Source organism: Camelus bactrianus, chromosome 33 (assembly GCF_048773025.1).
Source record: "Camelus bactrianus isolate YW-2024 breed Bactrian camel chromosome 33, ASM4877302v1, whole genome shotgun sequence".
Taxonomy (NCBI): Eukaryota; Metazoa; Chordata; class Mammalia; order Artiodactyla; family Camelidae; genus Camelus; species Camelus bactrianus.
The window spans coordinates 15,177,889-15,200,037 of record NC_133571.1 but is presented as its reverse complement, the minus strand read 5'-3'; the positions used below and the strand labels follow the sequence as shown (position 1 = coordinate 15,200,037).

At 38.2% G+C, this 22,149-nt stretch overlaps 1 protein-coding gene across 3 annotated transcripts in view; it reads right to left on the bottom strand.

Moving 5' to 3' along the window:
* Positions 1-922: 922 nt before the first annotated feature.
* The window catches only part of ARHGEF12 (Rho guanine nucleotide exchange factor 12), a 124,726-nt gene continuing 103,499 nt past the window's right edge, over positions 923-22,149 (bottom strand). For all 3 annotated transcript variants that reach the window (XM_074356967.1, XM_074356965.1, XM_074356966.1), the window contains 14 exons: positions 20,609-20,734; positions 18,885-18,999; positions 17,084-17,184; positions 14,844-14,921; positions 13,686-13,761; positions 12,981-13,148; positions 12,028-12,115; positions 11,413-11,499; positions 11,207-11,286; positions 10,679-10,912; positions 7,981-8,454; positions 6,761-7,077; positions 5,542-5,611; positions 923-4,985 (listed from right to left, as the gene is read on the bottom strand). In XM_074356967.1, coding sequence (XP_074213068.1) covers positions 4,975-4,985; positions 5,542-5,611; positions 6,761-7,077; positions 7,981-8,454; positions 10,679-10,912; positions 11,207-11,286; positions 11,413-11,499; positions 12,028-12,115; positions 12,981-13,148; positions 13,686-13,761; positions 14,844-14,921; positions 17,084-17,184; positions 18,885-18,999; positions 20,609-20,734 — 2,025 coding nt within the window. In that variant the 3' untranslated portion in view covers positions 923-4,974. The remainder of the gene's footprint in view (positions 4,986-5,541; positions 5,612-6,760; positions 7,078-7,980; positions 8,455-10,678; positions 10,913-11,206; positions 11,287-11,412; positions 11,500-12,027; positions 12,116-12,980; positions 13,149-13,685; positions 13,762-14,843; positions 14,922-17,083; positions 17,185-18,884; positions 19,000-20,608; positions 20,735-22,149) is intronic.

Sequence of the window (22,149 nt, the reverse complement as noted above, 5' to 3'; positions counted from 1 at the left end):
ATTCCTTTAAGAAGATGGCCATCTAGGAGCAAGTAGGGATGGTTTAGGTATTTCTTTCTTCTATCCATCTAATCTTCTATCTTATTTCTATCTTCTATCTTTCTTCTATCTATGTTTACAAATAGAGCTAAGAGTACAAACAGGTTGATTTCTGCAAAGTACATGTGACTTAATTTTTTTAAAGGTTTAACTAAAAGATCCTACAAACACTAAGCATTTCTGGTTATGCTTATTGTATCTATCAGCCAAATGCAACCCTGAGGGACTGGAAACTCAAAGAGCACCCCAAGAATACATCAAATTACACTCCATGTCAAAACCAACACACGAAAAAGCCCCAAACTCAGGGAATCTTCTAAGCTGAAATGGGACCCATAAAAACTCAGAAACGCTGGCAGTTTGGGAAGTCCAACACTGGGGATAAGAATGGCAGTAAGGACATCTTATTTTCATTTAGGTCAGCATTAAACCAAAGTATCTTCAAGTGGGCCATAAAAGCTGCCCCATTAATCCCACTAAAGTACACTTAAAAATGGTTAAAATGACAACTTTTATATTATATATATATTTTACCACCATTAAAAATAGTAATAATGTAATATATCCCAACCACTGAACTGTACATTTTAAATGAGGGAATTATACAATATATGAACTATATCCCAATAAAGCAATTTAAAAAATGACAGCAGAGTTGCCCTAGCTGCTGGGGCAATCCCAGCTGGGAGGGTCCTCAGGGAAGTTCACACGTGACAGAGATCAGCTGGCTGGTCTGACTAGTAAAGACACTCTAATAAGCAAGAAGGTATCTGACAGTCACTGCCAGTAAGATTAACTGAGGCCTCCTGGGCACTGAAACTTTTCTAACATAGCTTGTATGAGACAAATCAACAGGAATATAAATAACAAGTCAAATACTTGGTTCCTTTAAGCATATTTAATATTTGAATTCTCATTTTCTATTTTCCCAGACCCCAGAAAACAGAGTTTTTAGATGACCAATATTTTGTTCCAGAAACATACAGCCTTACAGCTAATTCATAAAAGAGCTATTTTACAAAGGTATGTCTGGATAATTAGAACAATAAAGTCTTTTAGGCATTTAAAAATGTGATCAGTAAAAATACACGATTATTAATAAAGTTTTTTTTTTAAAGATAGTTCCAGATTTCTTTAAAAGTAATTTCTGTTAAAGAGTACATGATTGTATGGTGAACAAGGAAGGTAAAATGTTCTAGTGGGAAGAGGCTGAGTGAAAATAACCCGCAGTGTGCACATTACAGTTAATCATGTTTGCAGTACGTCTGCTTAGCTGTTGGCACCCAGACATGGTGAACAGGGCTTTCTTCTAGGAGGTACTTTTTTTCCTATCAGTTTATTTTCCAAACCATCAGTACCAATGGGGGAAGAATAAGGCAAAAGGAACTCTTTTCTTGAGGAAAGGACAATTTTGCAGATCACTTTGAAAAGGGGTGGAAAAGTCAGAAAAAAAAAACCATAATTTACAAAACAAAAATTGTAACACTAGGGGGAAAAAAGCTAGCCAGCAGAAAGATGACTGGAAGGTCCTGCTGATTTTCTACTTTGAGGTCCTCTGGACACAGTTCTGAATGGTGCCCTCTGTGACACGTAGGGAAGGAAATGCTGACCAAAGCTCTAGTAGGTCAAAATAACACCACAAACCACCTTCAAAGAAGACGGCTTCCAGTTTGAAATACAGAAGCTCCAGGTAATACACCAAATTTACCAACATCAAAAAGAAAGTTTCAGAAAAAAAAAAAAAAGTACGCAAATAAAAGACAACTCACAGGAAGCATAATTACTTTCTTTAGCTTCAAAAATAAGAAAAAATAGGCTTTCCTCCTCTACTGTCACAATAGCTCCCCACCTTCCTCCAAAAACAAATTAACAAAACCTTTTTCAGAGGGACTCACCTTTCTAACAGTCATTAGAAGTTGTTTTAGGGAAAAGAAAGCCAAAAGGCTTAGAAAATATACCTTTGGCGCCGTATCATATAATAAATAATTATGGTTTAGGTCCTAAAAGCCAAGATAACTCAAGCAGTTCAAGTTAGCTGATTTTAAAGTATGCCAAGTACATGGCTTCTAGGGCAGTAATCATGACCGTAAATTATAGCACTTTGGGGGTTTGTTGATTTACCTTGATTAACTCTGTTCTCTGAAAAGGAAGGAGACACTCCAAATGTAATTTGTCACTTCATAGCAGAGGAGCCATCAGGCCCACAGGAGAGAGACAGCACAGGGTCACGGCAGGTCACTACAACAGCTAAACCCAGCTCTCCTGCTTTGGGAAGGTTGCTTTTTCCACCACTCTTGGATCTTTCCGTGTGGAAGTAGATTCCAACTTCCAGTCATGTTAACTTTGAGAGAACGGCTTGACAATAACTAGCCTCACTCAAAGATAGGTGAATATTGAATTCCATCATCCTGAAAGGCAGATACAGTATCAAAGTAAAATGGACGTCATTATAATGGCCACAAAAAAAAAAAAAAAAAAAAAGGAGGGTGTGGGAGGCCAGGCTGGGAACGAGGAGGGAAGAAGTGTAGGCTCGTAAGATAAAAGGAACACGCAAAATTATGGAATCATTTCAGAATCAGAATTCAGTTTGGGGCTTCTTTTGAAAATCTAGATATGAATTTATTTGGAAGTACTAGAGCTATGGTCAAAATATTTTTCCAGTTAGCCCTGTTTTTGTTTCAAGGAGAAGTTAAACTGCAGGGAAACAAAAGCAAATAGTTGCTAAGGACAAGGGGTTGGCTGAGCTAGAAGAGAAACCAAAACTTTGGTATCTTACAAAGCTTCTTGAATGGTGCTGGAGAATCATGCAATTACCCTGTACTGTCTGAAGTTAAGATGAAAGTTCTATTTGCATTTACCTTTCTCCTGATGAATTGCCCACTGATGGTGAGTGTCAAGTAACTACAGGTATAGCCCCTTTAGTTGGGAGTGACTACATTATTTCCAGCAGCACAATTGTAACCTTTTGGTTTCTACTTGCTTCTCTTGAGAGATACAGAAAGTTCAAGTTCCAAGCTTTACTTAAATATTAACTTCTGCTTCTAAAAATTTTAATCCCATTTTGATTTACCGTATACGTGGGCTATAATTCAAAATAAAATTCTAGTTTATTGATACGGTCCAATGATCCAAGTTGGTCTACTTAAAAACAGAATAGTTTTGGAAAGACAGAAACAGGGATCTGGACATAGGTGAGCTTGTTGAGCCTGTTAAGTTGCAGTGGTGTTTATAAAAGTAGTTGGGAATCCTTACCACTTGTGATGAGGGAGAAAATATATATATTTGGAGGGAGGGTTGGGGTTTGGTAGGGAAGAGTAAAATTACACCCTAACTACCCACAGAGTTCAGAGGGCACTACTGAAAGATATGAGCAGTGGATGAACTCCTTGAATATTAACAGAATTTTTATATCTGACAAATGATTTCGTTTTAATTGGCAAAAATACTCCAAAACATATATACCTGGTGCACAAAGAAAACCACAGAAAGCCAATATAACTGAAGGAGTTCTCAAGTTACAGTTCTGAAACATTTATCCTCTGGAGGGTGCTGCCAGCACTACTATTCATTCTAGAGCAGGCAGTTACCAACGCCTTGCCCGCAGTATCCAGTGTATGTTCTGGTCTGCAATGTTTTAAGGTCAGTCCTGCACCAGTGTGGAGAAAGCTCCAGCAGTGAAGTCAGAGGAAGTGCTTCTGGAGCTGGTCTGAGCAGCTCTGCCTTCTCCAACACATCTTTCTCCACTCCACTCTTGGCTCTCCTTTTAATTCAAAGAGCCCTTTGGCACCATCAGTGCAAAAATCAGAGTCAAACCTCCAGGTACTAAAATTTTACTGGCCTTATAATCAGTGTACCCGTGGCTAATGCAAGCCATTGTTCAACTCAGTAGTGATTCAGCTACATCACCTTCCCAAACTCTTACCCGCTCCTGTCCCACCCTCCTCAGCAACCCCCACCCCTGCCACCATCTGAAACATCTGTTTGTTTTTCCTTTCTGCTCAATCGGCAGGGATAATTTTACACAAGTGCCAAAGTCTAATGTATAATTATAAAAATGAAACAATACCAAGAATAACAAATTATTATAGTCAAGAAAATAAAATTTGCTTTCCTCTCCCTCTCAAATTCCAACCCTCAACAGAAAAGGAGACAACAGAAGAAAACACACCCATTTTTCAAGTGCCTGCTATTTAGTACATTGAGGATTCCTGTTAATTGGGAGTGGATCCCAGCTACAGAGAAGAGGTGCTTGCCTCGGTTGGGAGGAAGCCCTACCTGGGAGCACAGAGCTCAAGTCCTCTGCACTTAGGAGCTGCGGCAGACTATGCTTTTGAGGTGACTCTCAGAGGAACAGCCTACTGGGGTACAGTTTTAGTGAAGGCCGGATGCTCCTCCCTCCCTCTGCTTACTCCCTCCTCCTCGTCACCTCTCTATCCCACCTCCTAATACCCCATCCTGAATTCTTTGCTTCAGGAGCAAATCGATCCTTGGGTGTACTAAATACAAAGGGCTAAAACTCTCACTACTCAATTCAAATAAAACATGGCAAAATAAAAATTAAAATGTGCTTTCAAATACGGAATGAAGTCAAATAAATACATCTGATTTTCTCTTTTTCTTAAGTCTAAGTAAAATTTCATATTCTACACCCAAAACTCTACACATTTGGTTTTTGTTCTGAATCAAAGTGAATTTCCGGTAGTGAGGAGAGCAGTGAGAGCAGGGGTGCTCCCTCACTGACAAACTAGTGCAGCTGCCAGGCTGTGAAAAACCAGTCCCACTCCAGGCACCTCGGGACACGGCCACCCCAGGGAGTCCGCAGGCACATCCCCTGTCAACACACGCTCTGTGTGTCCACACTGGAGCCAGGATGTGGTGATATAAGGCCGATCAACGCTCAAATCCAACCTTCAGTCACCTCCAGGACACGCAGCTCTAACTTTTATCTGGGCAGAACAGAGAGATGTGGAGATCAAATTAAGACGAAAGAACAAAGCAAAATGAATGCTTAGAGAATACATTTGAAACCTGTGGGCATCATTACATCTCTCTTTCTGGATCTGAATAACCTCATGTGAAAGCATGTAAGCAAATGAGTGCAAACTGCTGCTCTGAACACAGATCCCCCTGCAGTCACGGGAGACATTGCTCTCACGGTCAGGGGAGACACAGAAGTGCAGCCAGGCCTGCAGAGGACCCCACCTCCACCACCTGGGAGCCTCGATTTACTATAGCTCTGCCTTCTGCTTTTGCAAAGATGAAGACAGACAGAGAAAGGGGCGGCCTGGGGACTGACAACTGCAGCTCCTCTCAGAAAGGAAGAGCTGAGTCAGCAGACAGCAGCCTCTACTTGATATACGATGTTTGGAAACAAGCAGTTTTTTAAGTCAGAAAAGAAATGGCATCTCGGAAGGTTTCCACTTTAAAGAATAATACATCATTTCATTCAATGGACTGTTCAGGTGGGATGATTCTTGAGTGTGAAATCCAGTTTTCACATACCTGAGTGCTTGTCTGTGAGGGCTGATCCAGCCAGCCTTTGGCAAAGAATGGTGTAACTTTCCTCCACTTTCTGTAAAACAAAACCCATAGGGTTTTCATTTGAACATTGTAAAAAATTTTATTTTGAAAATAGGAAAGAAGACTTTTTTTTTTTTTAAATTACAGGTACATGCTTCCAATTTCAACATTAACATCATTAAAAATTTTGTAGTAGGAGAAAAAAGTAAATTTCATTCCTTTTACCTGTTTCTCCCTTCAGTGAATAACTTAACGTTTTTCCATGTAAAAGGAAATAGAGGAAGGGGCAACTGGGAAAGGTGACTCTCCCACCCCCAGGAGCCTCCCTGAAAATGGCCCCACATGTGCCATGGACTAAACTGAAGCCGACCTGCCCCCAGTGCCCTTGTAGCTATCTCACCTCATCAGCCACAGCATGTCCCTACATAGAATCATGTGAAGAAAGGAAAACCTATCACGTGATGTTAAAAGAAACACTTAAGGAGACCAGTCTTCACCAAAGGGCTATTAGCTACGAGGTTAAGAACACGTTCATCTCTGTCTCTAAAGCCTCCACTAAATGATGTCATGACAAAACATTTAAGCTCTGGCGGCCGTGCCTACTGATGGCAAACTCGCAAAGTTCTTTTCTCTGAAATTACACAAAAGTCAGTTTTGCAAGGTTGGCTTATACAGTGACAGCATCAATGGAGTTTATGGAGTTTACAAAACTCCCCTTCACAGGCAGGTTTTTAGGTTACAGGAGCCACTGGAGCCAACTTCTATCTGTCGCAGCAACTGGGAAACTACCATCATCACCTAACAATTCACAGGTACTTGCAAGGTCATGGCAAGTCAAAGCATTTCCCGCACTAGATTCATAACTACACAAACCCCACCTATCCCAGCTCGCTGTTCCATTTTCTCACAGAGGCCAGCCAAGCATCCCAAATATATTTAGGTTCTTAAGCTCAGAAACCTACACAAACATGCAGTTTACAGAGCTACAACTTTCTCTGTTCTTGTGATTTGTAACTAGTTAAACAATGCTGATCTCAGCTTTTCATCCAGGTCTATGCACGGACTATGGTCAAAGAAAACATACAAATTTAGACCCTGAACAAGGTTACTGACATCAGCATTTCAGTCATTCTATACGTCCTCTCTGTTAAGGCCTAAGGATGTTATATCCACAGCCCAGGGATGTTACAGTCTGAGGTACCTTTAAGTGTTCAAGGTCAGCCTCTATCTTACGAATGTAGTCCATGATCTGGCTTTGTGCATCTGCACAAGAGGAGGGACTCTGGATCTCAAAACAGGAATCGTCCATCACTCCCCAGCGCTGCTGGGCCAGGAATTCTGGGGTGAACGGTGAAACTGCCCCATCAGAATGAGCGTTCTGGGGAGAATGTTGCTGCTGGTGGGTAGGGTCCATGGAGGGGATGCCTGTCACGGGCTGTGGGGGAAGCAAGGAAGCGACATCCTCATCTGTGGAGCTCTCCTGCACTGCTTCGTAGCCATCAAGGATCAAATAGTTTCCTACAGACAGAGACAGAACACTGTGATGAGATTAGCACTGCCAACAGGACATCCGGGGTGATGTGCTGACAACTTTAAAAGCTACTACAGAGGGGGAAAGACCACTAATTCTCAAATTCCCAAGTTCAGTTTTAAGTACATCAGAGGTTTCTCACTTCCGATCAAAGCTAAACTTAGCAAACTTTCCTGGTAATTTCTGAATAATGCCGTATTTGTTAACAGTTTAAAGAGCTGGAAACTCCAAAGAACCTACAGGAAACTGCCATCACTTTTCCTGCCAAATACCTACCTTGCCGCATCTGCTCCCTGCAATCCTTCACCCTCACCCTGCAATCACCCTCACCACAGAATGCTTGCTCCTGCCTGGCAGCCTGTGTGCTAGTCTCTGCTGGCACGCTCCACTTCCAGACATGCACGCAGCTTCTTCGACTTCACTTCCCCTGGGTCCCTGCTCCAGCACTACCTCACAAGAGACCTTCTTCCATGGCCACTCTGCCTGCCCCCGGTACTCTCTGCCCCTTAGTCTGACTTATTTTTCCTCCTTTTTCTTACTATCGGTCATCTATTTATTTGTTCACTTATTTACTGTTACTCTTTTCCCCAGCAGTGCTTAAGCTTTATGAGAATAGTGGATTTTTTGTTTTTTTATTCAATGTTATATCTCCCAGCACCTAGGATGAGGTCTAGTATAGAGTGGTTTCAGTATTTATTTACTGCAGGAAAGGATACTTACACACAGACACACACACACAGACACACACACACACACACACACACACACACACACACACACACACACACACACACATGAGATAATGCTTGGATACCTGAACGACATTCATTTCAGCACACAGGACAGATAACAACGATTGAAATCAAAGTTTAAATGTGAAAGGAACTTGCCTGAGATGCGCAAATTAACATCCTTCTCTTCCTTTTTAACTGCTCCATCACCTTCTGATGGATTATCATCACTATGTGCTTCACGGGCATCAAAAAAGTGCTCTCCACTCTCATCAAGACCCCCTTCTGGCTCTGCAGGAGGCATCTCTGGGGTCATAATCATGTGGTCCATTACTAAAATGTTACTTGCCTGGCTATCTTGGAATGCCAGTACCACTGAATCCCGTGGAGCAGAAGATTCAGTTGAAGTCCGTGGACTGTAACAAGTGGAAATGTCACCAGTTCCAGTTCTAAAGGGCATCCGTCCTTCACCAGGGGGATAGGCCTTAATATTGTCAGAGTTCTGGGTTCCACTGTCTGCCTGCGCCCCCAGGGACGCAGTCCTGCATCTTGGGAAACGCGGCCAGTCTTCTTCCTGAGCGCTCTTCTCAGTCAAACCCAGCTGTTGTACCAGCAGTTGCTTCAACAAACCCACTAAAAGTTTTAGGAAAGGGGAAAAAAACACACACACATTCACAACTATAACATTAGATGGACAATTAAATTGGTGGAATTATCAATTCTCCCCTAAAGTAAGTACCTTTTTAATAGCATAGTCACATACAGTAAAAACATTAGTTTCATAGAATCATTTTGTTTGTTTTGAAAAATGAAATAAAGCACCATCTAAAGAAGATTTAACATTAAACTAGACTTGAAAAACACATCTAAGAATTCTTAATAGGCATCTCCTCTTATTCTCCTATACATCATTCTCCTGTTTAGAACGGCTGAATAACCAGTACCATTCCTGCCTCTATTCGTTCCTCCATGCAACTGCAGTAACACCCCAAAGGTACTTCTTAAAACGATGTTGAAAAGCTGTGTTAAACCAAACAAAAGAACCCGAAAGTTCTGCTTTTTCCAGAAGCAGACACTATACACATAGGCATTATTTTTCTAACTCTATTAGACATACAGAACATTTACTTTAGCATCTATAATAACCCAAAGAATCTCCTTAAACGGTGAAGAAGAGAACAAAATTGCCTTGTAAATTTAATTCCAATGTTTGGTAGCATGCATAATTTCAAAGGATAAGAAATATTTATTAGTTTTAAAAAATGATCTCTCTAGTACCACAGCTTCCTTAGGTTGCTGGAAACAGAACCAATTTAATTTTAAACGGGCAAGTGTACGCTGTGAAGTCACTCACACTATGAGAGAATTACTGGGACAATGTTAGTCAAACCATCAAAAATCATTATCACTGTTAATTCAGGAGAAATTAGAATAAATTAGGTTTTAAAGAACTTGACCAATTCCCTATGTTCAACTCTGGCTTCGTATCTGTCTGTCTTCTGTCTCTGTAGGTAAACAGTCTCCACACAGGTTTGGGTCTTTGACCCTCTGTCCTGCTCTATGTTCACTTCCTGAGAGATGCTATGAATTCTTATGGCCTTCACACTGAAATCCATCTCTCTCCCTAATCTCTCTCCAAAGTTCCAGTCGTAAAACTCCAGCTTCCTGCTCATCTTTCCTCTTAAATGGCTTGCCATTCATTATCTTAGTCTCAATATATTTTTAAAATTGAGCCCATAATCTATGGGGGAAAAAAAGAAGGAAAAAAGAAAGTGTAGCAGTGGGCAGTGGTGGTCCTTTCTAAATTTTATTTCTGACAAGAATACTGAAATTATCTCTAAATATTTCCTTTCCTTTGCCCTCACATCAAAAGAAGTCAATTTTTTAAAGGATTTGTTGGTTCCTCGCTTTATTTTTATTCCTCTAACACCATTCTAGCCAAACCCTTTTAGCCTCAAGCTCAAATGACTCCAACAGCTTAACAGTAACTGCATCACTCCAACCCTCTTTCCATTCAAATCCTTTTGCAGCTCTCAGCCAGATTAATCCTCTTCTGTTAGTCACACCCTAGCTTAAAAACTTCAAATGGTTCTCTACAACCAGAGCAACTGTCCTCAGCCTTTCCCCCACCTCTAATACACCTAAGAGATGTGATTCACTCCCAATTGTAAGAGGGGCTCCCAAACACGCTGGAGAGGGAGGGAGAGGCTAACAGAGTGGCAAGGACCACCGATTCTTGTGTGTGTGTGTGCGCGTGTATGAAGGATGGGTAGTGGTGAACAATGCAACCTCCAAAGGAAAACAGAAGAATTATCTGAAGTTTGAATAAGCCCTCAAAACCTTGTGGCATGCGAGCCTTCAAGTCCAGAGGACTCAATCTGGTGTTCAAGGTCCACAGCAGCTGGACTCAACAACTTATCTTCTATCTTTCTAACCGTATCTCCCAAGACTCCTTTAACTTGTGTGGTCTACCACAGGCCAACTGCCCCACTCGCTGCTCTCCGAACACCCTCAGAGTTTTCTGCTTTGGGTCCTACCATTACTGTCTGAGTGACTGCTGTTTATTCTTCTAAATACCTATCTGAATCGTACCCACTCTTCAAAGCAATAATCACATTTTCTGATGCCTCCCTTCTCTGGTCACCCCAACCAGATCAGTTTCAACATATCTGTTATGTTTATTCACTTAAGAAGGTTGGGGGAGGTTTTCTACCATCTTCCCAACTGTACTGTAAAATTCCCGAAGAGAAAAGTCATAGTTTATACTTTCTTGATTCTTCCTAAATGGCTGCATAGTACATTATATACAACTCTGGTACTTATTAAGTATCAGTATTTACTTAGGAATAAAACTTACAATTCCTTAGTGCATCCAATGCCCACCGCTCTTCTGAGACAGGCAAGTGTGGACCTGGGATCGTGATTTGGTAATTTACTCCGGCTTCCTTCAGAGTCCCATCTGCATGCTGCTCCTTTGCAAACTGTCTCTCAGCCACAAAGAGATCATCTACCTCCGATTTCCCAGAGGTACCCAGTGAATGAGACTGAGGTTTTGACGATATTAAGGGGGACTCTAATCCCAAATCTCTGTCTGTTCAATGGAACAGAAAAAGTAGAATATTATCTTAAATACAACTTTTAATGTGAAGCGTTCAGGCAATACTCGAAGAAAACAACCACATGAGCTACAGAGATTGTCTGTGAAGTGAAATATATGGCAGTTTGTGCAGTGTGTTAAAGGCACACAAAAGGCTCAAAAGTGAAGTCTGTGGAAACGAACAGCTGATACCAGAACCTGCATAAACCCAAAGAGTTAAAAAAGTTTCTTTGCATTTTAGTAAGTATAGACTACATTCTTCCAGATAAATTTAACAGATCAGTTTACCTGGACTCTGCAGACCAGTGACTGAAATGCCATGATGTTCCCCTTTTAATTTTGGAGGTTCTTCTTCATCGTTGTCTCCTCTACAGAAGAAAGAAAACAATCTTTCAGCTTCATGAGGTGCCTAAACATTATTGCAACAAAATGTTAAGAATTATGTTTCTTTTCTGGCCAAAATCAGTCCTACTTTGAAGCAAAGGCACACTCACTCGCAAGGTGGTGACTGTGGCAGTGGAATTGGCTTTGTGGATTGCTCCTTCACTGATGCAGCCATCCGACAGATTAGGTCCTGCCAGCTGCAAGAAGTGGGAAAAGAAACCAAAATACAAATGGAAAAGGAAAAAGAAATGTCCTTTAAATATACTCAGAAAGCAAAAGAAAACAAACAAACAAACAAAAAAAACAACAACAAAAAACCCCAGAAACTAAATTAAACCAAACCAACAAACAAAAAACTCTACTTCTGCCTGAAAATATATTTACTTTGGTGACATATTATTAAGTAGAGGTTATAAAAATTCTATACCTTAAATAAAAACCTAACAACATTATGGATATACTACCCATTAAAAAAACTTCATTTGACACTTCTGAGAATTTTTTTCTTTAGAAAAGATACTTTCAATAGAACAGAACCAAAATAAGAGACATCCGTCTAAAAAGGAAAAAATTCTTAGAACATCTCTTAAAGAATGCTTAGAGGAAGTACTTGTTTCCACGCAGTTTTTGGTTTTCAAAGTTCTATTAAGAAAGCAAAGTTAAGACTGTGGGATATTCAGAATAACAGAAAATACTAGAGCAAGGCAGCTATATCTAGTACATACACAGTCTTCTCAGAAACTGTCTGTGCCACCAGTTCATAAATTTGGGCTCCATTGTCAGACATGGAGATGACGAATAAAGCTTTGTTATCTGGAAAAAAAAAAAAAGCAGACAAAAATTACTCTAACAGTATGACCTACAGAGGCTGTGAAAGATATTTCTAGGGTCCTGGTATTATTCTGTATTTTAATCTAGGTAAAGGTTACATGTGTTCACCTTGTAAACATATGTTCACTTTGTAAAAATTAAATTATCACTCAAAATTTGTGCAAATTATTGTATGTTATACTATGTATATTATACTTTAATAAAACAAAGATTATAAAAGCTAGCACTGATGCCCAGTTTATTAAAAACAAGAAGGTGTCTATATATCTAAATTACAGAACTGAACACTGTGACTCTTTTTGCATTTATTTTGAATTGTCTTTTTGCTAAATGGTTAGTAATATTCAATGGGTGTTAGAGAAAAGAGGTCATAAGTTTATCTTACTACCATGGAACTAATGAGTTTTAAAAGGACTCTCACTGTTAGTACAGTGAATATGTAACTTTATAACTTAAACTGATTTTAAAAAAAGCTAAACCACACCCACTTATTTTTTCCCACCAAATCAAAAAACATACCACCATAATGAAAGCCTTTTCAACACGATTACCTCCAATTCACTATCTTCATTGCTGTCTATCAGTGATTTGAACGTGGAATAAAGATCAAAGAAATATGCAAACAATTTTCAAATGGAGAAAGTTATTCAGAGAATCTAGGCATCCTAAATAATTTTGGGGTATAAACTCTTCATTCACCTAAGCAGCAAGTAAATTTCATTTACTCTGTACAAGAATAAGAGAGGAACAGAATCCAATGCCAGCTGTGCTCCTTCAGCAACACTGAGCATCTTATGCAACCTGATGGTGAGCCTGGAGGTTAGTGTCACTCCGCGGACATACTCGCCTGTTGCCACTTGTCGAACCAACACTGTATTCAACTTAATGACGGGGCTAAATGTGTGTTTACTATCAGCTGTAGATGCAAGAATTTTACTATGACACCTTAACACCAGTCTATCATCCTGCTTTTGTAATAATACAAGAATATCTTCCAGCAGCAGTGTGTAAAGATCTAGAAAAAAAAATGTAGGAAAGGTAATTAGTACAGAAATTGAGATGTTTTATAAACTTTATAACAGTTTGACAGAGAAAACTGATTTCTGTTAAATCTAGTAAGTTTAGAAGATTGACTTGCTATTTATTGTCTTTTTAAATTTCATTTTCTAATAATTCATTTTTTATGTATTACACCAAAGTGTTAGTCTGTGACTGACAAGAAATTAAAAACAATGATTCTTCACCACAGATAGTTTGACAGTTTGAGATACAGTGGTTTAAAGAAGCTGAGACTCATTAGAATAATACAAGGATGGAGATACGACTGAATCTTGAAAAAAATTTTCTGCTTCATCCCTAAATGAATATTTAATACACTTCACATATAACAAAATAACATAAGTAGATCTATAAATGCATAAATAACACAAAGTAGCATTGCTAATTGCTGTAACTGAAAAATGGAAATGGTTATGTCTTCTCTTTGGCATAAGGAAACTTTTCTGTTCTTTTCCTTTCTCCACTCTCCCCAAAACTGAGACAGTACACCTACCAATAGTTTTATCTCTATTCACCTTCCAAACCAATGGCCCTTCATGAATCATCTTCCTTTTTGTTAAATCCAAATTCTGCCAAAATAAAGAGAATTACACACAAATAATTTCCAAGTACTTTGTGAGATGATATTCCAGTCTCCTTTCACAAAGTTCTTAATACAAAAGACACCATTTACATTCACTGTCATTATAGTTATCTGTCAACAATTGAAAATGGAATAAAAACCAAGTTAAAGTAAGCTGCATAAAATTTTCTAAAAGGAAAAAGCAGAAAAATACTGAGGAGTACTGTCTTCTAAATCTCACTCTAAACAGATGATAACAGCTAGTGAAAATAAAGTTGCAAATATTCAGTCACTAGATTCTCACCCACTTCCTTAATTTTTCTACAAATAACTAGATGAGGATGATGCACAAAGCCTCTGAGTTCCAGGCTCTCATTCCAAAGAAAGTTCTAAGGAACAGCATTCACAGAAGTCCAGGTAGTACTCAGGCTTGATCTAAATATTAATAACTTAATAGGAGAATCATCTTTTAGCACAAGTAGTTCTAGAAAAACCTCATTTTCTGGAAGTTAAAGGGCTAAGCATATTAGCAAGCTTTTTGATAAGCTGTTATATGTGACATAAAAGTCTATTTTAACAGCCACTAAAATCTGCCAAAAAACAGTGAAACAATACAAGAAAGTCTTAAAATTCTGAGAAATTACTTAATACAAAAGCTCCATGTACTAGAAGTGGCAATTAATAAATATTTTACTCTCATTCCTGTAATGGTTTCAACTTTTATGCTTTTGAAGAGCTTCATGGAAAAATAATCAAGTTATCTTCCTTTACTCAAAAATCTGGAAAGTTCCCATAGTAAATAGCCCTGCTCTTATTCAAACAATAGAATGCAATAAAATTAAATTTAATAAGTAATATTCCTTAGTCTCCTGCAAATTCCCATCACAAAAGGTTACAGTTTCACACAAAATATTCCTCTAATGAAAGACTAAAGCAATCTTTACACACACCAAGGCATTTAAAAGGAAGAAAAGAATCATAAACATAGACAATTTATGATACAAGAACTCCTTCAGATGACGCGTGTTAATTATCTGCCAGATCGCTAGTAAATTTTATTTTTTAAATTATGATTAGACCATTTCTCACCCTGAGCTCTTCAACATTTGGGTACTCTGACAACTTCAGACTGGAGGTATCAAGGCGACGCTGATAATCTTCTAAGCGCTGAAAATTAGACAGGATGGAGCCAAGGTTACTGCTTTGAGTATCGATGACCTCCCTTTTCCTAAACCAAATGGGCATTTCACCTGCATTTTACTGAGGCCTCTGCAGCATCAGACACAACTGATGACTCACTCTTTCTTAAAACAACCCCCTCTCTTGGCTCTGCTGGTGTCACACTCTCCTAGTTTTCCTCCTATCTCTTTAGCCGTCCTTCTCCAATCTCCTTTTCAAACTCACTGGCCTCTAACTAGCTTATATTTATTTTCTAAATATGGAAAACACACACATGGTACAGAATTCAGAAGGTACACAAAAAACACTAAGTCTCCCTCTAACCCTGTCCTTTGCCTTCCCACTTGAAATTTTCTCTAAACAAGTAATCACTAACACCCGTGTCTTAGGTAGTCCATGAGAAAAATTCTAAGCAAAAAGAATACATGTGTCTCTGTGCAGGTGTGTATATATATATATATATATATGTCCTTTAAGTAAAAAAGATATAGGAGCGTAATATACTCACGTGTATTACTCACTCAAAAGGTAACACAATATATTCATATACACATTTGTGAGTGTGTGTGTGTGTGTGTGTGTATCACTCATCAATATATCTTGGAGATTGTTCCACATCAGCGCACAGAGAGAGAGTGGTCTTATTTTTTTCTGTGGTTGCATGGTATTCAACTCTGTGAAAGAACTATAGTTTATTTAACTACACCTTACTGATGGACATGTTAAGTTACTCAACCTTCTCCTACAACAATACTATAATAAAATGATCTTAAACATATGCTTTTGCATGCTTTTAAAAGGACACATAATCATATGTCCATAGATGTATACTAGGATAAATTTCTAGAGGAAGAATTGTTAGATTAAAAGATACATGCATTTTCCCCCAAGATTTTAAAGATTTCCAAATATACAGAAAAGTCTGAATGTGTAAACACCCATATACTCACCACCACATTCCTACATTCCGCAATTAGCATTTGCAATATTTGTTTTATCATGTATCTATCCATCTATTCACCCTCTGTCCATTGATCCAGCATACATTTTAAATGTGTTTCAAAGTAAGTTACAGGTATAAGTATACTTTATCGCTAAACATTTTAGCATGCATATTATTAACAAGAGTTCAATATTTTAGTTCTTCTTTTAAAATACTTTATTTACTTAATATTGTATCATTTAATTTTTATTTTTTAGTTTGGCGGGGGGAGGTAATTAGGTTTATTTATTTATTTTTTAATAGAGGCACTGGGGATTGAACCCAGGACTTTATGCATGCTAAGCATGGGCTCTACCACTTGAGCTATACCCCACCCCCCTTTTAGTGCTTCTTTCTAAGTAAAATTTACACACAGTGAAATCCACACATCTTAAGTGTACCTTTCCATGAGTTTTTACCAATGCATATACCTGTGCAAACTCCTATCAAGATACGAAATATGGTCATCACCTCAGAAAACTGCCTCATGCTTCTTCCTAGTTAGTATCTGTCCCCACGTCTCCAGTGACAACCACTTTTCTAAGTTTTTTCCACTATAAATTAGCTTAACCTGTCCTAAAAGTTCACATAAATAAAATTATATATATGTACTTTTTTTTGTCTGATTTCTTTCACTCAGTACGTTTGTGAGATTCATCCATGTTGTACGTATCAATAGTTCATTCCTTTTTATTGCTGGTGTTTAGTTTATGACTATGCTACATCTGGTTTATGCTAGAAACATCCCTATATAAGCCTATGGGTATATCTTCATTTCTCTTGGGTAAATCACTAGGCAGAAAATTGTTAAATCAAAGGATGGACATATGAATAAGTGCATTTTTAATTTAGGCATATATTGCTAAATTGCCTTCTGGGCTTTAATCATTTTACAATCCAAACAGTACATTTGAAAGTTCCTGTTTTTCTACAGCCTTATAATGAAATAAGTAGCTAGAGATGCTCAAAAAACCCAAATACAACTCTGATGTTCTATCATAAATCGATCTGGACCAACCTACTAAGTGAATAGTTAACAAATGTCCCACCCTTCAATTCTGTAATGAATAGCTTCAGTTACTACTTAAAAGATTCCAGGTAACAGTAATTTAATATTCTTATTCTCACTGTGCCATCCTGTATCTTCTTCTTGTGTTTCCCTTCTTACCTGCTTATTTTCTGCCTCCTTAACAGCCTGATTTACATAATTTAAGATTTGACGACAGTGATCTGCAGCTTTCTTCACCTTTTCCCTTTCCATTGGCCATTCTAAATATGACAAAGAAATCCAAAATGTAAAATGGAGGAAAACAGAAAAGAATAGAAATATACATATATATAAATGAGAAACCACTTTATTTCAAAAGTTACATGAGCATACTAAGGCCTTGAATTTTTGACACCAGGCTAAAACCTATAGCAGAATCTCAATTCAGGTAGTCTTTGGACAGATATGACTTCTTATCACAGTACTTTAAACATAAACACTAATCTTTAAAAAGAAGCCAAATCCAAGGGGTGATGCTTTATATCAAGTACCAGGTCCACTGTGTTACACACCCCAGGGAGTGGGTCTCATTCACGTTGTAAGCTAAATAAACGGGACCCCTTTCTCCCTAGAATTTCAAACTGCACATCCTAGGTGATTATGTCCAGTGGACTAATTAAGTAATATCTTTTAAAAATGAATTTATTTCATTTTTAGGTTTTTTTTTGCGGGGGGTAATTAGGTTTATTTATTTTATTTAATGGAGGTACTGGGGATTGAACCCATGACCTTGGGCATGCTAAGCACGTACTCTACCAGAGCTATACCCTCCTCTACAATTAAGCAATGGTTTTGAATGATAAAAACAATTTAAAATAATTCCAAAATAAGTTTCTTTATTTTTGAGATTAAAGAAAGAAAATAGATTACAACCCTTGTATCATTAAAAGATGATGAAATTCACCAAAATATATTAAGATTATATTGAGGTTATGTTTCGGTGAAGAATATCAAAATCACAATCATCAAAATTACAGTCCTCCAAACAATAGTCCAACTATACAAAATAAATATGGTAAAGTATAAAAAGTAATATGAATTAGTATTTTCTAATTGTTAGGCATAAGTAAGAAACAGGAGTTTGATTGCATAGAATTACTATTGCTTTTTTTTAATTGAAGTATAGTCAGTTATATTGTATTAATTTCTGGTGTACAGCACAATGTCCCAGTCAGACTGCATAAAACTATTAATGAAAATGAAGTATAAGAGCCTAAAGCTCAATTGAGAAACTCAGAGTCACTTCATGTTTCAAAAGAGGAGAGGAGGAGAGTAGGAATGATAATGCATCGGCTGGGCTTTTTTGGGGGGGGAGGGTAACTAGACTTATTATTTATTTTTAGAGGAGGTGCTGGGGATTGAACCCAGGACCTTGTGCATGCCAAGCACGCACTCTACCACATGAGCTCTACCATTCCCCCCGCACTGGCTGGGCTTAATGAAGGTACATATATAGGTACAAAACATCTCTTCAACACAGTATAAGCCTTCTTAAAAGCAATATGATATACGCTACAGGAAGGATTGGTAAACTTTTCTGTAAAGGGCCAGACAATAAACACTTTACAGGCCAAATGGTCTTTGCCACAACTGCTCAACTCCGCTGTTGTAGTGCAAAAGCAGTCAGAGACGACACGTTAGCAAGTGAGCATGACTATGGTCCCATAAAACTTCATTCACAAAAACAGGTAGTGAGCCAGATGTAACCCACGATCTACAGTTTGCTAAACCCTGTGTTAGAGTTGCCAATGGAGCACATCAATCAAATAGCCTGAAGAAGACTGGACTGAATCTTGTTAGAAAATGTTGCTACGCTATTTGGAAATCCAACCTTAAGACACCAGGATGAGTGAAATATTATTTAGCAGAATATGTGTTTTTGATGCTACTGTTCCTAAGCTTTTCAATTTCAGTGCTGTACCTGTGTATTTGGCAATATTATCCAACAGAAGAGGGTACTTAGTGAGCCTCTGCATTTGGGTGGGAATGATATCCTTCAGCTGCAGACGACGACACAGGGGATTACTCTCAGCATCCTAAAATTAAAGTGAAATAAGTGAGTGTGTGATTCTTATTAGTACTATAATTACCCAACACGTAACATATATTCATTATATAAATGTCTACAGCATCACAGTTCTGGTTATTAAGTCAAGATTTAAAACCTGCCAAGATAACACCACTGCCACACTACACTTCTGCTTTCTTCTTTAATCACATAACGTTGCCTTTATCACTCAGCCAATGGTTTCTGTGTTATCTGTTTAAGCAAGGATCGAGAGCATCCATAATCAACTCTAAGAATTCCTTTCTTATGAAAAAAATTTCGTCTTCACATATGAAGAAAATCTAGTTACATTTTCCAACGATTGGCATTCCTATCAAAAGCCAGCCAGCTCATTTGCTATCTGCCATTCCAAGTAGGCAGTGGATCACCAGTCTAGAACACGAGCTCACCTGTACAGGGGTCTGTAAACTTTTCGGTAAAGTGCCAGACAGTGAACATTTTAGGCTTTGCATGTCATCAGTCTCTGCTATACTATTCCACTCTGCTGCTTTAGCACAAAAGCAGCCATAGACAATACTTAAATGAACGAACCTGGCTATGTGCAGTGAAGAGTTCTAAGGTGTCCTCCAAGATTTCCACCTCCTGGTGTACATCCTGTATAACTCGCTCCCCTTATGATTATGATAGGCTATCACTCAGGATTAGGTTGCTATCCGTTAACTCTGAGACAATCAAAAAGGAGATTGTCCTGGGTGAGTCTGACTTAATCAGAGGAGTCTTTAAAAGAAAGCTCTGCCAGAGAGACGCATTCCTACTGGCCTGGAAGAAAAGGACACATCCATCTTGTAAACTGCCTACAGGGGCCACCTGGCAAAGAGATTTGGGCATCCTCCAGGAGCCAAGAGCAGTTCCTAGCCAACAATAGCAAGAAGACAGGGATCTTGGTTACACTTTTACAAGGAAATGAATTCTGCTAACAACCAGTGAGCTTAGCAGAGTTCTCCCAAGTCACAGATGAGAACTGCAGCTGCAGCTGATGCCCTGATGTCAGCCTGGTGAGAGAAAGAAGAGAGGACCCAGGTACACTGGATCTGTGCTCCTAAAGTACAAAATTGTAACATAATACATTTGAATTAAGTTGCTACATTTGTGGTAATTTGTTACACAGCAATAATTTAAAAATAAACTGTGTTTCAACAAAACTTTATTTACAAAAACAGGGAAGAAGCTGAATGTGGCCAGGGGGCTGTAGCTTACTGACCCTCGATCTACACCAATATATATCTGAGTCAGCATGACTGCTTTTATACTCTTCCCCGAACTTGATATAAGCCAAGCCTCATGTTTTGACAATATTATGTTAATAGTGTACACAGGCCACTTCCTGACAATATCTCCATGGTCATGTGGACTTCTATGTCAAGTATTTTAATCCTGCCATATATTCTTTATTATTCACCATTCCAAGATTGTCTCTATACCCTCCAATAATTTAAGAGATAATAACATTAAAAACGTTAACATAGATACGTGCATATATAGTCCTTGTACAAAACTTAGACTTAGAATTCCTCAATTTGTTTTCTAATTGATTAAAAATTGCTTTTTTTTTCTTTTACACGACTCACTCAACTCACTTGCACAAAAGTCTGGAATCGAGAATCCTTTTTCTGACGAGACTTGATCATTTCCAGGGCAAAGGGTTGGTTACTGCAAAAGGTAGCAGCAGCATGTTTTAACTTTTCCTCCCCAGGTCCACTGAACTGTGCCAAGAACGCAAAGAACACAATAGAGAATGGGATACTGAGATTATATGAGGCCAGACAAAATGAAAGACAACCATAATCCTTTCAATATTCCAAAAAGTATTCTCAAATGTTAAGAACAGATATCTACATATTACATGTGGAATATCAATGTTTCCCCATTAAAAAGGGTCTGACTCTAACACATCCAGACCGTTTCTGATCATAGTCCAATATTTTCTTGCTCGTAGCCTACCACAACTTAATACCTTTTCGATCTATACCATTTCTAAATCAGACAGAAAGACTGACACTTGGGGAATATGAGACACAAAATGCTTAAAGACTGAGATTAAAATTTAATTTTCTTAGAATCTGACATCTTCACAAAAATTACTGTTTTACTTCTCCAGGAAGAAGATCTTAGGGATAATAGCTTGCTTTCTTACTATGAAATCCAGGGCAGGTCATAACTTTTCTGGGTCACAGTAAAATTAAATCACCGCTGCTTCACCTGTGCAAAAGGTGGAGATCCATGTCTTGAATTTTTCTTGGGGGAGATCCATGAGCCTATGAACCTCTTTTGCTAAAAATTATGTTTTTTACTGATATTTTTTAATTTGAATATTTAAGTTTGTATATGCCATGACTTTAAGATTTCTTATTAAACACCTAACAAGTGTTTCACTCATAAAAGATAATCTTGTAAGTACAGGTCGAATAAATGATTTTTAATCATCTTTATATTTGTAATAATTGCTTTATGTTTTGCAAAGAAGCTTCCCGTAACAATCTCCCATTTAAAGTCATATTTCCAAAAGTTTGGACACAAAGATACTTTGTAAAAAATCCTTTTGTAGGGCATCTGTAGATAAACTAAGAGTATTTTTTATTTAACTAGGACACACACAAAGTGATATTTTAATAGGTTGTTCCAATGTTGTATTCTTATTCTATTATAAGCATGACATTCAACATATTTAGAGATGGGGACTGGCAGCATTTTCATTATGTTAGTCAAGCAAAGTACTGTACAAACACCACCAGCAGCTGGGGTTACAAAAGAAAATAACGCCCCAGCCTCAAGCAGTTTTACAGTGGTTTTACTAGTAGCTTAAGTATACTTAAGGTGACCTCAAGGGACCAATACTGGGAAAATATCCTCCAAAACTATCTTTTAAAAATAGAGTAAATCTAAACACCTACTTACGATTTTTGCTTTTGGTATTTCTGGCCAACGCTTCGCCCTGAATTAACCCTTTGTACCTAACAGTTACTAACCAGACTGATTAGTCCATTCTGCTACTCCTCAGCTTTTCACAGGCACATCACAGTGGTTAAGAATACAATCCCTTTTACATGTTCTAAAATAAATTTTTTGTCCCGCTCTCCACTTTTTTCCCCTCGTAACAGGTTTCTCTACTGCATTTTTA